Source organism: Eleutherodactylus coqui, chromosome 1 (genome assembly GCF_035609145.1).
Source record: "Eleutherodactylus coqui strain aEleCoq1 chromosome 1, aEleCoq1.hap1, whole genome shotgun sequence".
In the NCBI taxonomy this organism is placed as follows: domain Eukaryota; kingdom Metazoa; phylum Chordata; class Amphibia; order Anura; family Eleutherodactylidae; genus Eleutherodactylus; species Eleutherodactylus coqui.
In genome coordinates, this window is record NC_089837.1 from 37,726,217 (window position 1) to 37,751,203 (window position 24,987).

The following is a 24,987-nucleotide window of genomic DNA, read 5'->3' on the forward strand; positions in this document are numbered from 1 at the left end:
CTGTGATTGGTTGCTAGGGGGATACTAAATCAGTATTTCCTTTACACAGATTCGTAAAACTTCCTCATTATGTGGTAATTTAAGCCTCCATGAGCCCCATCCTACAAGCAGGTGCCCCTCCCCCTAACCTGCTGCTGTTTTTATATTTTACTGCTGAAGCAGCGCCACCTAGCGCCAATAGCCGGCAGCATGCGGAAGTGCAGGAAGACAAACGGAGCGTCCGTACGCATGCGCGGTGCTGTTGATAGGCTGCGTCGCTAGGGCTCCGTTGCGCAGGCGCAGTGGTGCGGAGGCCTGGTTGTCCGTAGGCCGGTAGGGTATGGTCGGTGTGTAACAGGGCCGGTGTCCGCCTCCAGCATGGAGTTCGCTGAGCTTATTAAGACCCCCCGGGTGGACAAGGTGCAGCTTCACAGACCCTTCCACCCGACAGTGGGCGGCACCCTGTGCCTGACGGGTCACCACCTGATCCTGAGCTCCCGGCAGGATAACAGCGAGGAGCTATGGCTGCTACACTCCAACATCGACTCCATCGAGAAGAGGTAGGGGGCGCTCTAGGTGTGTGCTGGCCATGCCATGGGGCGGGGCGCTATACAGTCACCTGACTCGCTGCGGATTTAGCGCAGTAGAAAAATCCGTGTTAAATTACCGCGGCGCCGAGTGCGGATTGTGGCACAGAATCTGGTGCGCAAAAATCCGTAACGAAAGCTGGCGATTTACGGGAGTTACCGTAGAGTGCGATCGCACCGCGCGTCCCGCCGCAAAATATGCGCCAATAAACGCCATACGCGATCCGCTGATTTGTAATGGAAAAACGGTCTTTTACGTGACGGGTTTTGTAATATAAATTAACCACGTTTCAAAATAAGCGCCAAAATACACGCCGGAGGCGCAAAAAAAAGTGTTTTGTGTGCGCAGTGTTTTTTCTATCCTTGTTAAATTCGCGGTGTGGACGTCCCCCGAGGCTGGAGTCACACGAGCACGTAATGTGCGCACGCAATACGCAGAAAATAGAACCCATTGATCTCCACGGATTCGTGGGCGTAATTGCGGTACGCAGTTCTGTTGTGCAAAAAAAAAAAAAAGCACAGAATGTCCTGTTTTTCTGCGTTTTTGCTCCCGGAGATGAACATTTTGAACTCCGTTTCAATGGCGGAGCGCTTCTACCGTGATTACTGCGGCGCGGTAATGAGCGCCTGTGTGAGAGCATTCTGACTTTGGCGCGGACCCGTCCTCACTTCTCCTCAGGAGTCTCGTCTGCCGCTGAGCCGCCTGGTTGTTTTTTTTTTGTTTTTTTTTCTTCTGCTGTGGAAGATCTGCGCTAGATCCGCTGCGTCCGACCGGATCCTTCGGCCGCCTCCGCACCAGCGTATGCATGTTCTGCGCACGCAGGAGCCCCGTGTATTTGTAGAATGAACGCCGCTTTTTTGCGCATAAATTGGCCTATTTTATTGTACTTTTTGCACGCGCAAGGTCTTTGGCTGGCGGCGCTCCCCCTCGCCTCCTCCGCGGGCTTTTGGCTGGCGGCGCTCCCCCTCGCCTCCTCCGCGGGCCTTTGGCTGGCGGCGCTCGCCCGCGCCCCGTTCACGGGCCTTTGGCTGGCGGCGCTCGCCCGCGCCCCCTCCGTGGGCCTTTGGCAGGCGGCGCTCGCCCTCGCCCCCCTCCGCGGGCCTTTTGGCTGGCGGCGCTCGCCCTCGCCCCCCTCCGCGGGCCTTTTGGCTGGCGGCGCTCGCCCTCGCCCCCCTCCGCGGGCCTTTTGGCTGGCGGCGCTCGCCCTCGCCCCCCTCCGCGGGCCTTTTGGCTGGCGGCGCTCGCCCTCGCCCCCCTCCGCGGGCCTTTTGGCTGGCGGCGCTCGCCCTCGCCCCCCTCCGCGGGCCTTTTGGCTGGCGGCGCTCGCCCTCGCCCCCCTCCGCGGGCCTTTTGGCTGGCGGCGCTCGCCCTCGCCCCCCTCCGCGGGCCTTTTGGCTGGCGGCGCTCGCCCTCGCCCCCCTCCGCGGGCCTTTTGGCTGGCGGCGCTCGCCCTCGCCCCCCTCCGCGGGCCTTTTGGCTGGCGGCGCTCGCCCTCGCCCCCCTCCGCGGGCCTTTTGGCTGGCGGCGCTCGCCCTCGCCCCCCTCCGCGGGCCTTTTGGCTGGCGGCGCTCGCCCTCGCCCCCCTCCGCGGGCCTTTTGGCTGGCGGCGCTCGCCCCCCTCCGCGGGCCTTTTGGCTGGCGGCGCTCGCCCCCCTCCGCGGGCCTTTTGGCTGGCGGCGCTCGCCCCCCTCCGCGGGCCTTTTGGCTGGCGGCGCTCGCCCCCCTCCGCGGGCCTTTTGGCTGGCGGCGCTCGCCCCCCTCCGCGGGCCTTTTGGCTGGCGGCGCTCGCCCCCCTCCGCGGGCCTTTTGGCTGGCGGCGCTCGCCCTCGCCCCCCTCCGCGGGCCTTTTGGCTGGCGGCGCTCGCCCTCGCCCCCCTCCGCGGGCCTTTTGGCTGGCGGCGCTCGCCCTCGCCCCCCTCCGCGGGCCTTTTGGCTGGCGGCGCTCCCCCTCGCCCCCCTCCGCGGGCCTTTTGGCTGGCGGCGCTCCCCCTCGCCCCCCTCCGCGGGCCTTTGGCTTCTCGGTGCTGATCCCGGGTGCACACTGACGGCAGTGTGAGAGCCTGGAATGTTGCCTCCCTTGTCCTCTCCTGTGGAACTAAGGAGGAGAGGTCAGGGGAGGAGGATCCTGGGTGCACACTGACGTTGGAGTGTGCACAGGGATCAGCAGCGCCGCTGCGTGATTACTGGCCAGGAAGCTCCGGCACCCCAGACTGTAATCGCCATTGTGGTGAACAGCCGGCGCACGTGCCAGCAGACAGGGCAGCGAATAGGTTGGCCCCCAGGGGTCTATATGGTGCAGATTTTGCCACGCACATTTCAAATCCGCATGCAGGAAAGAAAAGTGGCGCGTCCTTGATGTGGATGTTATGCAAAATGCGCGCTGGGAGTTCCACGCACGGGCTGAATCCGCGTCCCCTGCATAGCTGTGGACTCTGCCGCGGATCTAAGAGGCAGGATCCTTCTGGTTTCCTTCACAGCAGCTGTAAATGCTGCAGAATTTCTGTCATGGCGTGGTAAACCGGCGCCATTTACGGGAAGTTACGTGGATTAGATTTTTTTTTTTTTTTTTGTAATGTTTACGCAGCGCGGAATCTCCGTTATCTCTGTAATACGCTGAATCTACGTCCGCTGAATGTCAGTTTACGCTGCGGACGGCTCCTCTGTAATAAAAAACATTGAAATCCGTGATAAATTCGCACCATTTAGGCGCAAATGTGGCCGCTGCCTGTGAGCTACGCGTTTGCTGCAGAAGCTCCGCTGTGTTTACGGCCGGTGTGACGGCGCCCTGAGATCTGCTGCGCATTTCTGTGGATTCTTCTGGTTGTGGAAGAATTTGCAGCAAGTCTGCCGCATGCGGACGCGCGCAAAAGTGAGATCCCACTTGTATGGTGTATAGAGGTGGGGGGGGGGGGGGTCACCTTCACCCCCTCCTGCCGCAGCGCTTTTTCATGATTTCGTTTCATTTTAGAATCCCCACTTTTGAAGAAATTCTTAACTTTCTCCCTTATTTTTCCACTGACGTGCGAGTGCGGGGGCGCGGTTTTTTCGCAGGGCAACTTGAGGTTTACATTGTACCGTTTTTGGGTACATATATAAACTTTGGTTATTTTTTTTTTTAATTCAATTTTATTTTTTCTGAGCCAGGGTGACTGAAAAATAGGGAATTGGGAGCGGCAATCCTCTGATCACCGATGCAATATACTGTAATACTTCAGTACTGCAGTATATTGTTTTTACAGGCAGGACTTACGAGGCAGATATTTATGGCAGTCCTGCGAGTCTTCACAATGCCTCAGGCTGCCATGGTAACCAGATGGCACCCTACGACCTCATCGTCTGGAGGACGATCAGGGGGACGCACAGAGCCCCCTCCCTCTGTCGGGTCATTTAAATGCTGCTGTCAGCTCCGATCCGGGCCAATACAACGGTTTAGATGCTGCTGTCAGTAATGACCGTGGCATCCAAACCGTTAAATGGCCTGGATCGGAACTCTTCCCAGGGCTGGCTGACATGAGTGGATATGCACGCACGATGTGTGGTGCGCAATTGTACACACAATACGCTCATGTGAAGTCGGCCGTACCTTGGATGTTGCCGCCAGCCACCACCCACAATGTACGGAGTGGGTTTGACTCCTGCATCCGCTCCATGTATGGACAACTGGCGTACAGTAGATGTCAGGAAGGGGTTAACCACTCTACCATCCCGTAGACTGTGCTGTCGGTGGCAGCTGGTTTTGGTAGCTCGTCCTCTAGGCCCGCTCCGCTGCACTGGTTTGGGCTCAGTTGGTTTCCCCACAACGGGCTCTGCAGCCGGTGGGCGTCTCCTATGATGCCCACCACAGTGTACAGAAGGGTGGGTGGTACACGGCCCTCATCTCTGGTCTGTGCCTGCAGATTATTGTTTGTCTCTTCCCTGTTGTCAGGTTCATCGGCTCTTCTGGAACCATCACCATAAAGTGTAAGGACCTCCGTATCATCCAGCTGGAGATCACGGGGATGGACGAGTGCCTGAATATCGCCAGCTCCATAGAGGTAAGCCGCGCCGCTCCCGGGTGTGACGGGGCTTCCTGATTGCTGTGCCCTTGGCGGGTGTAGAAGAGATAAACAGGTAAAGGTCATGCTGGGATGTCAGAAGGTGCAGATTGTACAAACATGACCAGAAGGAGGCGCCACTCATCCTGCTCCCATGTATTGTGGCAGAGGAGAAGGACGTCATATGAAGGGTCTACTTGCATGTAATAGGCAGCTGCAGAACACTGGCTGTGTGAGGCGGGTTCGCTGTGGCTGTAGTTGGCACTGCGCGTGGCGGGAGGTTGTGGTTGGCACCATGTGAGATGCGTTGCAGATTGGCACTGTGTATGGGGGGGAAACACTGGCTGGAACTGTGCGGGGTGGGTTTGCTGTGGCTGGATGGCGCTATGTGAGGTGCGATGCTGGATGGCGCTGTGCGATTTAGTGAAGCACTGTGCAGGTGGGGCACTGGTTGGCACTGTGAGTTGCTAGGCTAGAGGGCACTGTGAGGCAGGATGCTGTGGCATTGTGTGTGGTGCAGGAAATGCTAGCTGGCGCTGTGCAATGCAGATTCGCTGTAGGTGCCGCCATGTGAGACAGGGGAGGCACTGTGGCTGGCACTGTGTGTGGTGCAGTACTGGAGGACACTGAGTGCCAGCCACAACATCCTGCCTCACACGGTGCCCTCCAGTATTGCACCCCACACACAGTGCCATCCAGGACTGCATCTCATATAGTGCCAGCCACAACATCCTGCCTCACACGGTGCCCTCCAGTATTGCACCCCACACACAGTGCCATCCAGGACTGCATCTCATATAGTGCCAGCCACAACATCCTGCCTCACACGGTGCCCTCCAGTATTGCACCCCACACACAGTGCCATCCAGGACTGCATCTCATATAGTGCCGGGCACAACATCCTGCCTCACACGGTGCCATCCAGTATTGCACCCCACACACAGTGCCATCCAGGACTGCACCTCATATAGTGCCGGGCACAACATCCTGCCTCACACGGTGCCGTCCAGTATTGCACCCCACACACAGTGCCATCCAGGACTACATCTCATATAGTGCCGGGCACAACATCCTGCCTCACACGGTGCCGTCCAGTATTGCACCCCACACACAGTGCCATCCAGGACTACATCTCATATAGTGCCGGGCACAACATCCTGCCTCACACGGTGCCCTCCAGTATTGCACCCCACACACAGTGCCATCCAGGACTACATCTCATATAGTGCCGGGCACAACATCCTGCCTCACACGGTGCCATCCAGTATTGCACCCCACACACAGTGCCATCCAGGACTGCACCTCATATAGTGCCAGCCACAACATCCTGCCTCACAGTGTGAGGTGCAGTCCTGGATGGCGATGTGGGAGGAGCGTTATGGCTGGCACTACGTGAGGTGGGGAGAAACTTCAGTTTCTGCAAGTCAGGCAATTTCGTAACAAATCCCAAACTCCTTCATCAGCGGGCACAGACTTTCTGCCAACAGAGGGAAGCGATAGCTTGTCTAGCGCAGCGTTCCACGACTTTAGTCCTGGGGGGATTATGTAAGTCCCAGTCGGCGGTATGGTGGGCTCCCCTTGAAGTACAACAACTTCTCCCTCCATGGATCATGTCCGTCTCTTGTAGCCCCTGCTGTCTGTAACCGGGTCCTCGCTCTTCTCTCCGCAGGCCTTGTCTACGCTTGACTCTGTTACGCTGATGTACCCCTTCTTCTACCGGCCCATGTTTGAGGTCACCGAGGACGGCTGGAGCTCCTTCCTTCCTGAACAGGAGTTCGAGCTCCTCACCTCCGAGGTAAGTTGTCCCGTTCCCGGTGGATGTCATATGCTTGCTGTTGGTGAATAGAACAGATTAATCTGCTGAAGATTTGTTGCATTGTATCCAATCTCTCCCCTGTCCTGATAGTCACAATACTAATGACCATCTGTCTGTGAGTGACAGTGTGAGTTACATGTGATGTCACCATCATGTGATCAGTCACTGGGGCTCTGAGCTCCACCCCTGATCACATGAAAGTGACGTCATCACAGGCACTAAAACATGCAGAGCCTGACGGTAGCCATGTGCTTACAGGGCCTGTGGTGATGTCACTGTCATGTGATTAGGGGTGGAGCTCAGAGTGATGATGACTGATCACATGACTGTGACATCCTCACAGGTCCTGTAAGCACATGGCTGGTTTAGGACTTGTGACCAACTCTAGTCCCTTTCACTATACTATACTAGTAAGTAGCACATTGCCCCCACCAGAAGCACTGGTACTAGTTTGTTACAATGTATCAGGCTGGAGGACGGTTATTGAACTTACAGAGAATTGTCTACATTGGATACAAATGTAACAAACCCTCAGCTGTATTAGGTTTTTGCAGGGTTTTGAACTGAAACAGTCTTTTAGAAAGTTGGAAAACTTTTCAGTACAAAAAAGTTAAAGTAATTGTCCCACAACTAAATGTTAACCCCTTCCTCACATGTGATAGATGTGGTGTTCACATGTCTCAAGACAGTGAATGGACCGGCTGAGGCGCTGACAGTGTTCCGTACACGGCAGCTGCTGGCTGTGTTGCACCGCTGACCCCCACCTGCAATGGCCGGGAGTGGAGAGGACACCAATTCTGGTCATTTAATCCCTTAGTGACCAGCTGTACGTAAATGGAGGCGCACCGGGGGTCCTTCCAGCCCGCCTCTATTCACAGTAAACAGGCAGTCGTTCAGAAGTGATACTGCCTGTTTACATGGGCTGATTCATGACAAAACTGCACATTGAACGAGAAGTGAGTGAACTCTCATTCGTCGTTCATTCGGTGCATTTACACTAACCGATAGTTAATAATAATAATAATAATAAACTTTATTTGTATAGCGCCCACATATTCCGCAGCGCTTACATAGACAGGGGGAATACAGAAAGACAATACAAACATTACAGAACCACGGTTACATATAGTAATCAGTTGATGGAAACAATAGGGGTCCGGGTCCTGCTCCAACGAGCTTACATACTACAAGTAATGGGGGGATACAGAAGGTAGAGGGGCTGGAGATGTGCACAGTATGGCGAGGTGGAGAGTGAGCGATGCTATACACATAGACAATGGTCAGACATTTAGCCGTGTGACGGCAGAATCAGTATGACTGCAGGAGCGGTTTATGACGGCTAGCAGGGATTGCAGTCAGTAGGTCGGGGAGCATGTTATCAGGGGGATACAAAGGGGTTTGTTTAGGGTATGCGGTATGCCTCCCTGAAGAGGTGCGTTTTTAGAGCACGCCTGAAGTTCTGCGAGTCCTGGATTGCTCGGGTGTCCTTTGGTAGTGCGTTCCAGGGGACCGGTGCTGCTCTGGAGAAGTCCTGGAGGCGGGAATGAGAAGCTCGAATTAAAGGGGCGCTCAGTCTGGTTTCGTTAGCAGATCGGAGAGCCCGGGCTAGGTGATGGATTGAGATGAGGGAGGCGATATAGGGGGGCGCTGCACTGTGGAGGGCTTTGTGGATGAAGGTGATGAGTTTAAATTGAATTCTGTATTTAACGGGCAGCCAGTGCAGTGACCGGCACAGGGCAGAGGCATCCGAGTAGCGGCTGGACAGGAAGATGAGCCTGGCTGCCGCATTCAGGATGGATTGGAGAGGGGAGAGTCTGGTGCGGGGGAGGCCGATCAGCAACGAATTGCAATAATCGAGCCAAGAGGGGATGAGGCCAACAGTGAGCGGTTTTAAGTGAGAAAAGAGCGGATTCTTGCGATGTTCTTGAGGTGCAGCTGACATGTTCGGGCCAGAGATTGGATGTAGGGGGTAAAGGAGAGATCGGAATCAAATATAACCCCAAGACAGCGGGCATGCTGGGAGTTATGGTGCAACACACTGAGATGGAGATGTCGGGATGAGGGCGGTTAGTGGAGGGCGGAAATACCAGTAATCAGTTTTAGAGCGATTTAGTTTTAGGTAGAGAGAGGACATGGTGTTAGAGACAGCGGACAGACAGTCAGTGATGTTTTGGAGTAAAGCTGCAGAGATGTCACGGGAAGAGGTGTATAGCTGGGTGTCATCAGCATAGAGGTGGTATTGGAGGCCAAATCTACTAATGGTTTGTCCAACAGGGGCTGTGTATATGGAGAAAGGAGGGGGCCGAGGACCGAGCCCTGGGGGACCCCAACAGCAAGGGGAAGAGGAGGGGAGGTAGAGCCAGCAAAGGAGACGCTGATGGGTATGAGGAGAACCAGGAGAGAGCGGTGTCCTTATAGTCCAATGGAGCGAAGCATACTGAGGAGGAGTTTGTGGTCAACAGTGTCAAATGCTGCGGAGAGGTCGAGGAGGATCAGTAGGGAGTAGTCGCCCCTCGATTTGGCTGTCAGTAGGTCATTGGATACCCTTGTAAGGGCAGTTTCTGTCGAGTGTTGAGGTTGGAAGCCAGACTGTAGGGGGTCTAGGAGAGAGTTCTCTGATAGGTAGCTTACAAGGCGGGATAGTTGTTCTGATTCCTGCGGGATGCCAGAATCTGGACTGTTTGCCGGCCGTGTAAAAAGGCCCTTCATTGGTATTTATTGGTTGGACGACCCTTGTGAGCAGATGTGTCCCAACCCTCTTGTTGGATGCTGGCAGAACTTAGAACTATTCATTACTCATCGTGATCATCATCGCCAATCGGGGGTTACATAGTTGTAAAAAGTCTGGAGATATATATATTTAGTGTAATATTTTAGTGGTTCTGTATGCCTCCTGTGCTGCGGCGGAGAGATAACACCGATGAAGGAAACGGAGGAGCTGCAGGCGCAGCTGAGCTAGGAAAACAACTTCAGGAAGTTTACGCCGCAACCTTCATACATCATGCGTGTCATGGCACCAGGGGGAGGGGGCAAGGCAGCGTGGGCCCTAAATCTGTGTGTATCTCCTTCCCCTTTATAGATCGTAAGCTCCTATGGTCAGGTTTGCTCCCACACCTTTTCTGTCTCCTACGTCTTATAGATTGTAAGCTCCTATGGTCAGAACTCCTCCAACACTTGTGTCTCCTCCTTGAAGATCTTCTATGGTCATAAATAAGGAGGCAATAGAAGAGGTAACAACTATGAGCCCTGACCATAGCAGCTGGCAATCTATAAAGGAATATGGAGGATAAAAAGACCACCAACCATGGGAGCTCATGGTATAGAAGGGTGTATGGAGAAGCTACAACACATGGGGGATGACCTTAGCAGCAGCACTCTAGCACAGCTGGGTGATTGCCGTTTCCGGGATAGCTGGGAAATGACCAATATCTAGAGTTCTTAACACTCCAAAGGAGGAGAACAGCTGTGATGAATTAAAGGGGTTGTCTGGGGTCTATTATTTTTTTATTTTTTTTTTGCCTATTGGTGACCAGGTACATGATCTGCAGGGATCCACAGCTCAGATCCCTGCCGATCAGCTGATTACTGGTGCTGCTGACAGTAGCGCAGTGGCCTAGTGTGGTATTGCAAGTGAATTTCCTATTAAATTCAATGGCCGCTGTGCTTTGGACAGATTGATGTTCTTCCTGTAATCGGCTGATTGGTAGGGATCTGAACAATGAAGTCCTGCAGATCTTGTATTGGGCCATCAATAGGAAGAAATCCGGGTTCCAGACAACCCCCTCAAGGATTAGGAAGGCTCTGGGACCCAGCAAAAGCATTGTCTTACCTGACTGTATTTCTCTTGACTCATCCTTCAGACTGAAGATTGGAGACTAAGTGACGTGAACCAAGACTTCTCCGTCTGCCAGTCCTACCCCCAAGTTGTCATTGTACCCAAGTCCATCGATGATGAGTCTCTGCGTAAGGTGGCTGCATTTCGGCAAGGGGGACGATTCCCAGTGCTGAGCTATTATCACAGAAAAAATGGTATGGTAAGTACTATTTGGTTCCTACTGGAAATTATGGAAACCGATAATAGTCTAATACTTATATAATGTACTCACTATTCTGCTGATGGAGTCACTGTATACATACATTACTTATCCTGTACTGATCCTGAGTTACATCCTGTATTATACTGCAGAGCTGCACTCACTATTCTGCTGGTGGAGTCACTGTGTGCATACATTACTTATCCTGTACTGATCCTGAGTTACATCCTGTATTATACTGCAGAGCTGCACTCACTATTCTGCTGGTGGAGTCACTGTATACATACATTCCTTATCCTGTACTGATCCTGAGTTATATCCTGCATTATACTGCAGAGCTGCACTCACTATTCTGCTGATGGAGTCACTGTGTACATACATTACTTATCCTGTACTGATCCTGAGTTACATCCTGTATTATACCCCAGAGCTGCACTCACTATTCTGCTGATGGAGTCACTGTGTACATACATTACTTATCCTGTACTGATCCTGAGTTACATCCTGTATTATACCCCAGAGCTGCACTCACTATTCTGCTGGTGGAGTCACTGTGTACATACATTACTTATCCTGTACTGATCCGGAGTTACATCCTGTATTATGCTCCAGAGCTGTACTCACTATTCTGCTGGTGGAGTCACTGTGTACATACATTACTTATCCTGTACTGATCCGGAGTTACATCCTGTATTATACTCCAGAGCTGCACTCACTATTCTGCTGGTGGAGTCACTGTGTACATACATTACTTATCCTGTACTCCTCCAGAGTTATATTCTGTATTGTCCTCCAGAGCTGCACTCACTAGACTGGTATACAACTCATGTGGGAGCTCACTGACGGAGGGTTCCTTCAGTTGAGGGTGTGTTTTACCCGTGATGTGCGATCATGTGATACAATCCGCAGCATCTCCTCCCTTGCTGTGTACTACGCTCTATAGAAGCCAACTGGAAGAAATGGATGTGTGAAGGAAGCCTGCGCCTCCGCTGGATAAGACCTGTGTGGTTTTGTTCCTTTTTTTTTTTTTTTTTTCACGCATGGAAATATAGCTGCCGGTTACCCTGTGGGAGGTGCGGGGAGCACAGAGTATTTCAGGAGAGGAGCGCTCTGATCTCGTGGGGGGCACACGCCTGTCATGTGATGATGGAGTAGGGTCCTGGAAGTAGCAGGGACCCCTGTGCTGCCGCTGTCTCCCAGGACCCTGTTCCGTCCTCGCATCCTGCCGTTGACTCTGCAGTATAATGGCGTCTGGCGGCCGCGGAGCGCTGGAACCTTTTATTCTATGTGGTTGGTGGAATTCAGATCGCAGCCTTTATTACTCTCCGTGTAGGTAAATTTGTGCCCCCTTGATTTATTTTTTTTCCTCCTTGGGTAACCCGACAGGCGCAGCTGCCGCCTCCCCCGCAGCGCTTGTCAGCCGGCCTCATTGTAAATGAATTGATTGCGGTCTGAACTCTCCTCGCACCGCAAATCAGATCATCAATCACTGCTGCTGCCCGCACCGCTCTGCTGCGCCGCGGCCATTTTCTGCTTTCTCCTTCACTACCTGCCAGATAATGGCCGGACCCTCTGCGTGCGAACTGAGCGCCATTCATTGTGGAGGCGTCAATCATTTCCTTTTCATGTAAGATCTGACGGAGGGCGACCGCAAACCTTTTTTTTCTTCTAGATTTGTGTTACCGTACTAATTAAGGTAAAATTTGAAATGTTCGGGCTCCAGCCGATATGCCCAACAGATTTCAGAGGGGGCTTCACCCTGCTCTCCCAGGCTCCTGAGTGGTAAATACGCCTGGTAGTATGTGAGCGAGGGATACCGTACAGCGTGCAGCAGGTGATCTCTGCGGAGTCCTGACTGCTGGATGCCACCCAGCTTTCTGGGGAACAGATGGTGCTTCTGGCACCTGACCGAGTGGCATGCCCACCCAACCCCATGTGATGCAGCCTTTATTGTGTTGGGGGAGTGCATTATGGGTAGCTTCATTATAAATGCAGCTCTGGATGTGTCCTGCTGAAGCAGACATGATATTGGTCTGAGAAACTCCAATATCTCCTGTAAAATGCTATCTATAATATATATATACATACTAGCTGATATACCCGGCTTTGCCCGAGTTAATTTGGTACTGGTATTTATCTGGTGTTCACACGGAAAATCTTATGAAGTCGTGGTTACTTTAGAGATACTGAGGAAAAGGATATGTTCACCATTTTGCATAGTTCTCTGTGTTACCCAGAAAACACCACGTGGAGGTAGCCATGCGACGCTTCCTTTATATAAAATGACATCAGGAAGTGAGAGAATTAGATTACATACATAAAATTTGGACACTAATTCTTTTGCGCTTAGAATTGAATAATCAAGTTGGGACCCATTAACTTTTCCTATTTATGACACAATCAATGCTTGTGCCAAATTTCATGTTTCTATGACATTGGGAAGTGAGAGATTTAGATTATGTACGTAAAATTTGGATGCTAATTCTTTTGCGCATAGAATTGAATAATGAAGTTGGGACCCATTAGCTTTTCCTATTTATGACATAATCAATGCTCGTGCCAAATTTCCCGTTTCTATGACACCGGAAAGTGAGAAAATTAGATTCCGTACGTAAAATTTGGACGCTAATTCTTTTGCGCATAGAATTGAATAATCGAGTTGGGACCCATTAGCTTTTCCTATTTATGACATAATCAATGCTTGTGCCAAATTTCCTGTTTCTATGACACCGGAAAGTGAAGAAATTACATTCCGCACGTAAAATTTCGACGACAATTCTTTTGCGCTAGAATTGAATAATGGAGTTGGGACCTATTAACTTTTCCTATGTATGACATGAAATGTGGCACAAGTATTGATTATTTTTCTTTGACACCAGAAAGTGAGAAAATTAGATTCCGTATGTAAAATTTGGACGCTGATTCTTTTGCGCATAGAATTGAACAATCGAGTTGGGACCCATTAGCTTTTCCTATTTATGACATAATCAATGCTAGTGCTAAATTTCACGTTTCTATGACATTGGGAAGTGAGTGATTTAGATTATGTACGTTAAATTTTGACGCCAATTCTTTTGCGCTAGAATTGAATAATCGAGTTGGGACCCAATTTCTGTTCCTATTTTGGAGATAATCTATGCTTGCGCCAAATTTCATGTTTCTACGACATCGGGAAGTTGGAGAACTTTTGGCCAGCCAGCGCTTTCAGCTTTATATATATATATAGGTATGTGTGTGGTTTTTATTTTTTTTTGTTTTTTTTCCATTGTGAGCGCGATGTGCTTTGCAAGACAATGGCATCTCGTCACTAACTATATCTTTGTTTTTTTTAATGTTTTCGCAATGCGATTTCTTTATTTTCACTATTGAAACGTGATTTTTCACACGCACGGAAATTGCATCAATGTGGTCAATTTTTAAACCGGACCGGTTTTGGTTTTCTGGCACTGGTTGTGTGGCGCTGCCGTTAGGTCACATGATGCAACGTGTTGCTGTCTAGCTCTAGCCGTATCGCAGCTCTAACAGTCGCCGTGGACTGCTGAAAAGCCTCCTAGTAGACGTAATATCTTACTGACAGGCTTAGAGTGTAAGCTCCGCAGGTAAGGATCCAGGAATCCAAGCCATTATGTGATATCTCGGCCTATGTACCACCTGTTGACGTTGCCCCCTCTTCGTAGGTGATGATGCGCAGCAGTCAGCCCCTCACCGGCACCAACGGCCGACGCTGTAAGGAGGACGAGAAGCTCATTAACGCCACGTTAAGACCCGGAAAACGAGGATACATCATAGATACCCGCTCACTCAACGTGGCTCAGCAGGCCAGAGCCAAGGGCGGCGGCTTTGAGCAGGAGGCATATTACCCCCAGTGGAGGAGGATTCACAAGTCCATTGAACGGTAATCTGATGGGATCTCGTGCATTCTGCTGACAGATGTGCTTGGAGTTGCAGGCCCAAAGCCGTCAGATCCTCCGAGATCCCTGAACTAAGTTTATGGGTTCAGGACAGGGGCTGCTGAGGCTGGGGGTGTATTCTGTGCATCCCCTGCAGCTCCTTGCACCTTCTCAGAAACCTACGCCAGGTCGGACACCCAACGCCCTTCCACGGGTCACTTCCCGTTTATAGATTGTCCAGATGGTAGTTAGAATTAGTAATATATTTGTATGTTTTTAGTCTTTTTTTCACTTTTTCTTCATTGTTTTGTAGATTTAACATTCTGCAGGAGAGTCTGATAAAGCTGGTGGAGGCCTGCAACGATCAGTCCCACAACATGGACCGCTGGCTCAGCAAACTGGAGGCCTCCAACTGGTTGGGTCATATCAAGGAGATCCTGACCACCGCCTGCCTCGCCGCCCAGTGCATCGACCGGTAGGCATCTCCTGGTTGTCTGTCTCTAATGCCCGCATTGAGGTGGGGGACAGATCTGTGGTTAAAGGGGTCTTCCATGCAGTGCTAGGAATACACCGGGGTCGGAGCGGATGTCGATACTCCAACCCCTGTTGCAATGGCCGGCGCTCGTAATTGCAGGCTGAGGTCTCATTGAAATCAGTGAGAGCCGTGCCTGCAATTACAAGTGTCGGCCACTACAAGGTGTGGGAGCAGTGGCTTTCAGTGTTGCCATTTAATGTAACGTATAATGTACTAAAAGGGTTCAGTAACTTATAAATGAGGTGGCATGGGGAAAAAATGCAGTTGCACCATTTTTGGGGGCCTTAATTTTTTGGCTTACACAGTATGTTAAATAGGACGCTGCTATTCTTTTTCTTTATCTCGTTTTTCTGGTGGCATTCCCCATGCGGGATATATAATGCGCTGCTTTAATATATCTTTTTTTAACTTTTTGTTTTATTTTTTTTATTTACATTTTTTCACTTATTTTTACTAGAGGGGGCTTGAACTTTCAATTGTTTGATTGCTTCTACACTATACTGCAATACTTTAGTATTTTATTCCCGCAGGCCCTTTTCAATAGGACTCCTCTGTATGAAAATATAAAACAGAGAGACACTTACCCCACTGCAGTCCCGGTGATTCCTGTAACAGATGAAGTCACGGGAAATCAGGTGATCTCTGCAGCCAATAAGAGGCTGCAGCGTCACCAACCATTCTCCTGACATCAGCGCTCACATCCAGAGGGCCATGATGCCAGGAGTTGAAGACCTTGACGCTGCAGCTTGTCATTGGTTCCAGCCGTCATATAATTTCCTGTGGCATCCTCTGTCACAACAAACACTGGGACCGCAGCGAGCTGCAGCGCGGAATCCTGGCAGCCGCAGAGGGGTACGTATCTGTGTGTTGTTTTCACACAGGGATCCTATTAAAAAGGGTTGGTCAGTAAGCTGACCCTTTTTAAACCCTGCCACGGGCACTGCTTAATAAGCAGAAATACATGGCAGCCCAGAGGGCCTTCACAAAGCCGCAGGCCACCGTGATACCTCAATGGCATCTTATCATGGGTATTCCATTCTGGTGACAGGACTCCCTCTCTTGGGATTGACAGTGGCATGTTAATGGTTAACAGCGTTGATCGCACTCCTCTCTGGTCCGGACTGCTGTGGCTACATGTCAGCTGTCAAACACAGCCAACACCCGCCGTGTTGGGAGCAAGCTCTGCTTCCGGAAAAGGAAACCCGGGGGCCTATCCTAAATTGTGGTGTGAACCCAGGCGGAGGATAGTCGTTGGTCCGTTAAGAACTTTTATGGCTTTCTGTAAATGAGAACTTAATACTTTTGAGGGTCCGTTTCCTACCGTGTTTAAGATGTCTGATTGCTGTCAATGAATTGGAACTCTCTTGTTTAGAGACCCAACAGATGCTACACAAATCCCTTATACGTCCACAGGGATGAGGCCTAAGCATTCCTCTGAAAGCTGTAAAGTCTGGACTCCACAGACTGATACATTGTAGCAAACTGCCCGGACCGGAGAGAGATGTGCTGCTCTATACTGGATACAAGTGTAACAAAACCTCAGCTGTGAGATGTATTAGGCCTGTATTGGTATTCAGCCTTTAGTGTTAAACAAGAATTTACTCATTCGTTGACAGCAAGCAGAGATCTTGAACTTGCATAAGTCTTTTAGAAAGTTGCAGAACTGAAGACTCCATCATCTTGAGCCTCACTGTCACATATACAGCGGTGCACCCAGCCTGCATTGGTGAGACATATTTGGTTTTTGGACCCAGTCAGTATGGATGGTTAAGCTTTTTTATACCGACCCCTCTTCTTGCGTGACGATGACCACCTCTTGGTGACAAGAAGGGGGGAGCGGTAGATGGTCCCGTCAGTGAGATATACGTTGAATACAGTTTCCAGCGGGGGAGCAGGTATATGTGTTGCTGAGTGAATCCGCACTATAAGGCGTTAATGCATGGTTTTCTCGCGTAGGGAGGGAGCGTCTGTCTTGGTGCACGGGTCGGAGGGCATGGATTCCACTTTACAAGTGACCTCATTGGCCCAAATCATTCTGGAGCCCAAGTGCAGAACCATCCGTGGATTTGAGGCCCTGGTGGAGAAGGAGTGGCTACAAGTGAGTATATGGACTGTATACAGCAGCACGTCCCATTGTATCATCCCCACCACTGTTCACACCTGACGGTCTCCACCACAGCTGCTCACATTTTTTTTAAAAACTCGCCCGCTCCTCCTTATAGCGCTATGTCAGCATGGCCGGCAGCTTGATTCTTTCTGCACATGCATCTCGCACATCTCTATGGGGGCGCCTGTGCAGAAAGTCAAGCTGCCAGCACATGTGGAGTATGAAGGATGTTTCTGCGGACTCCCCTTTCCCCCAACTTTGAGCCCCTTAGGCTTTAGTGTTGACCAAACATCAGCCTGTATCATAGTAACAGAGAGGATAGTGTATTATACAGCAGTATACTAGTAGGCAAGTATGAAATAATGTAAAATAATGCCTTAATGGGATTAAAAAATAATAATAATGTAAATTTTAATCACGGCGCAAAAAAATTAATAAAAATTTTTAAAAAATGCTGTTTGAATAAAATGTTTGTCCCTACATTACATACAAAAATCAATGCACGAGAAATCAATATACACAAGTCCCTGCAGAAAGAAATATGCAGTTATCTGGTTTTTGCATTGTTTTCCTTCTCGTGCATTTAGAAAGCCTTATACTTGGACTGCATTATGTACTACATTCAAGTTTCTGGCTTGGGAGCGTTCTCAACACTGGTCAGCTGGTCTCCCTTATGAACAGTGCATAAGCTCAGCTCCCCCTCCCTTCTCTCTGAGACTGTGTAGCATAACCACACCCACTCAATACTACACAGCTGTCTCTTTTTGCTGAGTAGCTGTTGGTCTAAGGGCTCCCACACACTTGCGTTTTTAACATTAGAAAGTCCCATTGACAATCGCGTTAACAAAAAACGTAGCGTTACAAAAACGCAAGTGTGTGGGAGCCCTAACTAGTAGTTATTTCTGCTTTGTCCTCTTGATCTCCTCCACCATCCCCCAGCACTGTCATACAGCCCTCTGTTATAACACAGTGGGAAAGGCAGTGAATGCACATTCACAACAGTGGAGCAGGCTAGGGGAGTAGCTGTCAGTTTGCTTTGACCGAATGACTTTACTAAAATTTTAGTCCTCCAGTCGGCCGTTTTTTGGTTTTCATTAAAGATTTCTCATTGCTTGATTTCTATGCTTTTGTATTATTTTCCAATTCCGAAAAGTCTTAATTTTCAAAAACCCATTGATTTTTTTTTTTTTTTAAAAGAAGGGGGGAAAAAAGAGTGCAAAGGTGTACATAGCCTTTAAGATCGGAAAAGGCTTGGCTATTAAGGGGTTAATAAATAATTTTCACGTTTATAGAGCAACGGGGGAACTTTGCTCCCTGCTGAAGACAAATTTATTATTGTGTTCTATGGAAACTCTACAAATGCATAAAGCAGTGAGCTCCCCCTAGTGGTGGTGACAGGCAGCCAGAATTGGATCATGTGTATCTCTGGCTGTAAAACTAAAACCGGGAAATTGGGTGCTCCTGTATCAGACAGACGTCTCTATGAAGATGTATAAGAAAATTGGAGACCTATTTGGAGTATTGGTAAACTTTCATGCCTGCTCGCTCCTCCAGCGGATCTCTGCTGCGTCGGGTGTCTTTGGCATCACAGCCAGTGGCAGATCGATCTTGGTAAATGTATACCTGTATATATGTTGGGTTTTTGAAATCTCTGCTCTGTTCCCAGGCTGGTCATCCGTTTCAGCAGCGTTGTGCCCAGTCTGCATACTCCAACAGCAAGCAGAGGTGGGAGGCCCCGACGTTCCTGCTCTTCATGGACTGCGTGTGGCAGATCCTCCGCCAGTTTCCCTGCTCCTTTGAGTTTAACGAGCGGTTCCTGGTTACGCTGTTTGAGCACGCCTACGCCTCGCAGTTTGGCACCTTCTTGGGCAACAATGAGTTTGAGAGGTTAGTGTGGATCAGTCTCTGGGGTATTCCATGGGCACACGGCGCAGCTACAGAGCTAGTACATCATCGGGGCACATGCGGGTTATGTCAGTAAGTAAACTGAAAAGTGCAGCAAGTGAGATTGGTCTATACTGAAACTGTCACGGTTCTGTCTGTGCCGCGTTACTGAGGCACAATGTAGTTGGCTTCTGTAGTCCTGTGTGCTTAATTAGTGAGAGGATAAGAGGATGCCAGACACACGTTTTGCTCATTATCGAGAGTAATTTTGATCCAGAGCAGCAGATTCATTCAGCAGTGAAAGGAGACCCACAGCCATCGGATCTGCATGGCTGTAAAACAATAGTCGCTAATATGTCAGTCTGTCCGTCTCAAAGATTACGAATGGAAAGCAAATCCTGAAATATTCCACTTCTTACACTGGCCACTGGAGTTCACACATTGGGTTGACGTTTCCTGACTTCTGCAGTTCACTTGTCAGCTTTGTTGTGTAGACTGGGATAGGATGAACAGAGTCATCTTGCTGTCATTAGAGAGCAGGAGAGTTCAGTCCTAAGGGCTCATGCACACGGGTGTACGATGTTTTGGTGTGGTGAAATTACACCTTTTTCACTGTGTATTTAGTGTGTTTTGGTGTGTATCATTTTTACTCGCCTGTTGTGTCAGTGTTTACTGCGTTTTTCACGCACACGTAAAAAGACCCAATTGTTTTTTTTGTTTTTTTTTCCTTGCCTCTTTTAAGCTAGTGTAAAACAAAAAATAAACCATCAAAGGTGATTTTTGCATAGTTAATTTTACTTCCATAAATTAGATCTAAATCCAAAGGAAATCCATAACATCCTTCCTGTATAGACGGCACAGCAGGTGTGTGCTTTATGGCAGCTGAAATTAATGGGAGACGCCTAACGCAAACGTCACAAATTATCACCATGTCCAGGACCTGATTAAATAGACTTATCTGTGTATACAGTGTAGTCATCTTGTCTTATCTAGGCCTCAAGCAGAGCTGTTATTAAAGACACTTGCTCTCTAATGATGAGATGACTCTGCCTGTTCTGTCCCAATCTACACAGCAAAGCTCACAAGCTAGAGAAAGCAGTCAAACCAGGGATTTCGTTTTCTGGATGCAGTTTGATAAAATTCATGGTTAAGTTACATTTTCCAGTCACTATTTTTGTATTCCTATACACACACAAGCTGGTTGTGTATCCCGTCAGTGAATATTGTGCATGCACATTGCAAAAGTCACTCTCCTCTCTGTACATCTGTCTGTAGGAGTAAGCTGAAGCTAAAGCAGAAGACAATGTCCCTCTGGTCCTGGGTGAACCAACCCAACGAACTCCGCAAATTCACTAACCCATTGTATGAAGCCAATGGATTGGTCATCTGGCCCTCTGTGGCCCCTCAGAGTCTGCTGCTGTGGGAAGGTAAGTCACATATCTGTTCCTGTACTCTGCTAGTTGTAGGCAGACTGGACAATAACACCGGATGTGGGATTACATTGGCTGTGACACTTCAGTCTCTGCACATGTTCAGTGCAACTTCTCAGGTCTACATGTGTCCAGCCTGCAACAGCATGGCCTTCACCTCTCTTGTGCTCAACTAGTACTGTCTGCTCTCCATCCTTTGTTTGCCCATATTCTTCTGTCTGCTGTGAATGTGAGGGGGGGGGGGATCTGATATCTGTATGTGCTTCTTTGTATAATGTAGTATGTTCCAACTCCTGTCCTCTATATAGCAAAAGGAGAAGAAGCTTGCTGACTCCTGGCCGGAATTGGAGAGTGCCCACCTTCCTTAATCTGATGGGAGAGGATGGGGGGGTAGAATCCAGACGAGACGGAGAAAAGGGAGGGAGTGGAGATTAGAAGCTTGTAAGAAACGCAGATGGTAGATAGAAAGTGCTGCGGTGAGGCTGAGCAGGCAAAGACCCAGGGTGCACAGTAAAGCCAGCAGAGATGGGTGCAAAGCAGCATGCAGGATGTACCCTCATCAGACATGCCAAGTACAAGAGTTAAGGAGTGGTTTCTGTTACCTTATGTCCAGCGGAAAAAGGTCCTAACACCCAGTGCCCAATGCAAAGGGGCTATAATGTGTTAGACAGCAGAAAACAAATAATTAAAGGGGTTGTCCGGCCGTAATAAATTAATGCAAGCACTTCTGTTTGCCCATCACAATGCACTTTGTAATATACATTAGGCACTGTAAATTGGCCAAACAGAAGTTCTATACTTACCTACAGGGGTGCCCCCACCCGTGTTGATCCTCTGGTCGTCCTTGGATATGACAAATCCATCTTTTCTTGTCGGGCCGGCTGGCTTGCAGGGGAGGCGGACATATTAACTTTTTCTTCCACACTTCTGCCCTAATCAGCAATTCCAGCAACCTGATTGGTTGTTTGGTGAATTGCTGATTAGGGCAGAAGTAGGGAAGAAAAAGCTACTGCTCTGCCCAGAAGTGTAGGGATGGCGGCCATCTTGGATTCATTCAGCATGTCAGTTTCACAGAGAGAAGATAAAAGGTAAGTTGAATAAGCTTTTTCATTTGTATAATGATGTATGTTCTAGTACATTTACTTTACAGGTCATTAGTGGGAAAAAAAATTACCATGGGCGGCCGGACAAGTCCTTGACCCCTTCCTTCCCCATGACGTAAGGGTACGTCATGGGAGCTGGGTACTTCCCCCAAAATGACGTATCCTTCCATCATAGAAATAGCGCGAGATCATGACTGATCTCACGCTATCCCGCAGTGGGAAACGTCTGTCAGTGATAGGCGGCTTCCCGCTACAACAGCAGGGGTGCATCGGAGATACGCCCCCCCGCTGCTAACCCCTTCCCTGACATGATCTATATAGATTACGGCATGGGAAGAGTTCACACGGAGCGCGCTGTGTGGATTGGGCAATTGGGCTGTATGAGGTGCGTGGTTTTTAAAAAAAAAAAATTTTATTTTATTTTTTTTATGTGGGTTGCGTTCTTATTACCATTTTGGTATACAGCTATTTCTTGGTATACATCTATTTCTATCACTTGCTATTGAAGGAACTCTATTGCTATCTTTTTGCACTCCACCCCATATTTGTGAGCTGCAGTAGCCTCACCCACCCCGCACTCCTGCCACTGATTGACTATCTGCCTATTATCAGCTGTCAGCCAGTGGCTGGAGATCGGGGTGGCGGTGACTACTGCGGCTCATGAGTGGTGAGGACTGATCCTCTGTGTGGCTGCCACTAATAAAATGTAAGCAGGTCTCTGCAATCCACCAGCCTGTCGGACCGTGTGCTGCTCTCAGTGAGGGCTGTAAGAAGACGCTGATGGAGTCTCTTTCAATTCACTGATAAATATTGCAACATTGTAACACTTCAGACTTGTATGAACATTTGTAATAGCAATTATGTAGGTTTTTTCATTGCTTAAATTATGGAAAAAGGGTTGGTCCTCCCCCTCCCCCCAGTTTTATGTCTTATTAAACCTTTTTCTACTTTTTTAGTTTTTTTATTATTTAGTAAAAGTGACTGCGAGTTCATATACACTACAATACTTGAGTATTGCAGTAGATCTTAATCTTTCATGTTACCTATTAATGCGACTCTGTCCCGGGGTTGATGGGGTCGGGGGTATAATACCTACAGTTCTTCTCTGACAACCCTGCATTATACAAGTATCGGGTCCTGTTTTCAGTCACCAAGCTGGCCACTGCAATTTTCTGACTGTGACCCCCGACAGTGCAGGGGGAGTGTTGGACTACTAACACATTACACCTGTTTTATAATTGGACAGAGCTCTTCTCATGTGATCAGTACTGACCAATCAGAACAGTAATAGCGTGCATTACATAGTTAAACAATGACAGAAGCCAGCTTTGGAGGGACAGCAGAATAGAACTGCAGGTTATATACCCCCACCCCCCACCCCCACCCCTTCTGGTCCCAAAATTGGAGAGTCTCTTTAAATCCTGCCACAGGCAGCACATAATAGGCGACCTTGCATGGAGGCCCTGGGAGCCTTCACTAGGCAGCAATGCTAATACATCGGCACCATGCAATTTCGTCCGATGGGGGCCAGTGGACTCCCTAGGCCTAGCTACTTAGGTGGGGGGACCTTTTGAGTGTTGGGACTTCTCAACTTTGTGACGCTCCTTTCTGTACTCCTCAGGGGTCTTCCTGCGCTGGAACCGATCTTCCAAATACCTGGAGGACGCCTACAAGGAGATGATCCACATCATCGAGTACAACAAGGATCTGCAGGTCCGAGTGAACGCATTAAGGAGGCAGCTAGCCGAACTGGAGACAGAAGACGGGATGCTGGAGACCCCTTAATGTGGACGTCCCACTGTCCACCCCTTCCCCCACAATAGTACATCATCCTCCGCCCCCCGCACTGGGCGGTTACATGTTTACACTATCTGTCATGCATGCACTACAGTCTTCTCTGGTGCAATTCTTCTATAGCCTTGTGACTAGGGACCAATGGGCGTGCAGCATGGGAGCCAGACTTAACCCTTCATGTGTACTCCTCGCCTCAGCACTTTGTGCCTTTGTTATGTTAGTACACCCCCCACCCCCCTCCTTTCCAAACTGATGAACCAATCACAAGATGGCTGTCTCCTTTATATATGACCATTTGGGGCGCTATGGAGCCGCCGCTGCCATACTAGACACTCCAGCATGGTGCTCCAGGGTCCTGGGCTTTGGTATCTGCAGAGCATCTCAGCTCAACATAGAAGCAGCAGATCTATGCTTCAAAGGACACGTCTGGTTTTATGGAAATGGCACTTATTTCAGTAACTTTCAAATATACTTTCTTCTCATTTCAAGATCTATGCTTGCTGTCGGTGAGTGGTAGCACTCTAATTTGCAGCCAGAGGCTGATCATGTCCGCCTGACTAATGTGCAAGGGCTTGGCATAGTGTATCACAGCTGTAGCCCTGCACACTTGTCAGCGAAGGTTTTCAGGTGCCAGATGTAAAAAGTTTCCATTCACTGACAGCAGTCGGAGGTCTCTGAAAATGGTGAATTGAAACAGAATGATTCACGGTTGCAGTGGTTATTATACAGTAAGGCTGTATTTACAAAATTCAGCAACTTTGAATTCTAGTCTGTTAGTTCTTTACCATCAAGATCTCAAATTGCTGTCAGTGAATGCATGCATCCGCTACAGCTGGAGACCAAAAACCCACCCTGATCGTGTCCACCTGACTCCTGTGTATCACACTTGCGCATGATTAGGATGGATTTTCAGTGTCTAGTTGTAAAGGAGAATGCATCCATTCACTGACAGCAAGTGGAGATCTTGAATGTGCTAAAAGAAATACAGACTTGTTTATCAGTTACAGAAGTTTTACAGCCTCATTGTGTAATAAAATCTGCAGCTTTTGTAACCTGCCGTTTCAATTTGCCACTTTTAAAGTTCTTGAATTGCTTTCAGTGAATGGAAACTTTACATCTAGATACCAAAGTCCCTTGCTGATCACGTACAACTGACAATGTGCGGGGGCTACAGCTCTGATACACTATGTCTAGCTCTGCATGCTGGTTAGTTGTACATGAACAGCAAGCGGTTTCAAGTACTAGATGTAAGTTTCCATTCACTGACAGCAAAAAAGTCTTGAAAATGGTGAATTGAAACCATCTGTTACAAAGTTGCAGAACCACAATGATTGGGCCGTATTTACCATTTCCACAACTTTGTAACATACTTTCAATTCTGCATCATATTCAAGATATCTAATTGCAGTCAGTGAATGGATGCATTTTTCTTTACAGCTAGAGCTGGAAAACCCTTCCTGCTCACATGCAACTGGCAACTATGTAGCTGTGATACTCTGTACGTAGATCAGAGGTCAGATGGATATGATCGGGACTGGGTTTCAACCTTTTTAGATGTAAAGGAGGATGCATCCATTCACTGACAGCAATTGGAGATCTTGAAAATGGTGAGGCATTGAAAAAGTATGTTACAAAACTGTAGAATTAGTAAATATAGCCCAACCATTGTATAAGTTCTGCAACTTTGTAACACTGTTTAAATTTGCCATTTTTAAGACCCCCCTAATGAGGCTGCCTCCATTCACTGACAGCAATTAGAGACATTGAAACAATATATGAGAAAGTTGCAGGTG

General features: G+C 49.1%; 1 protein-coding gene across 1 annotated transcript; it reads left to right on the forward strand.

Moving 5' to 3' along the window:
- Nucleotides 1-260: 260 nt before the first annotated feature.
- Nucleotides 261-23,445, forward strand: MTMR9 (myotubularin related protein 9). The gene is made up of 10 exons (XM_066594937.1): nucleotides 261-539; nucleotides 4,493-4,601; nucleotides 6,271-6,396; nucleotides 10,278-10,451; nucleotides 14,129-14,346; nucleotides 14,655-14,816; nucleotides 16,833-16,974; nucleotides 18,650-18,870; nucleotides 20,143-20,294; nucleotides 23,022-23,445. Exons 1-10 carry the CDS (start codon nucleotides 358-360, stop codon nucleotides 23,183-23,185), a joined length of 1,650 nt encoding a protein of 549 aa, XP_066451034.1. The 5' UTR covers nucleotides 261-357; the 3' UTR covers nucleotides 23,186-23,445.
- The last annotated feature ends 1,542 nt before the right edge of the window (nucleotides 23,446-24,987 follow it).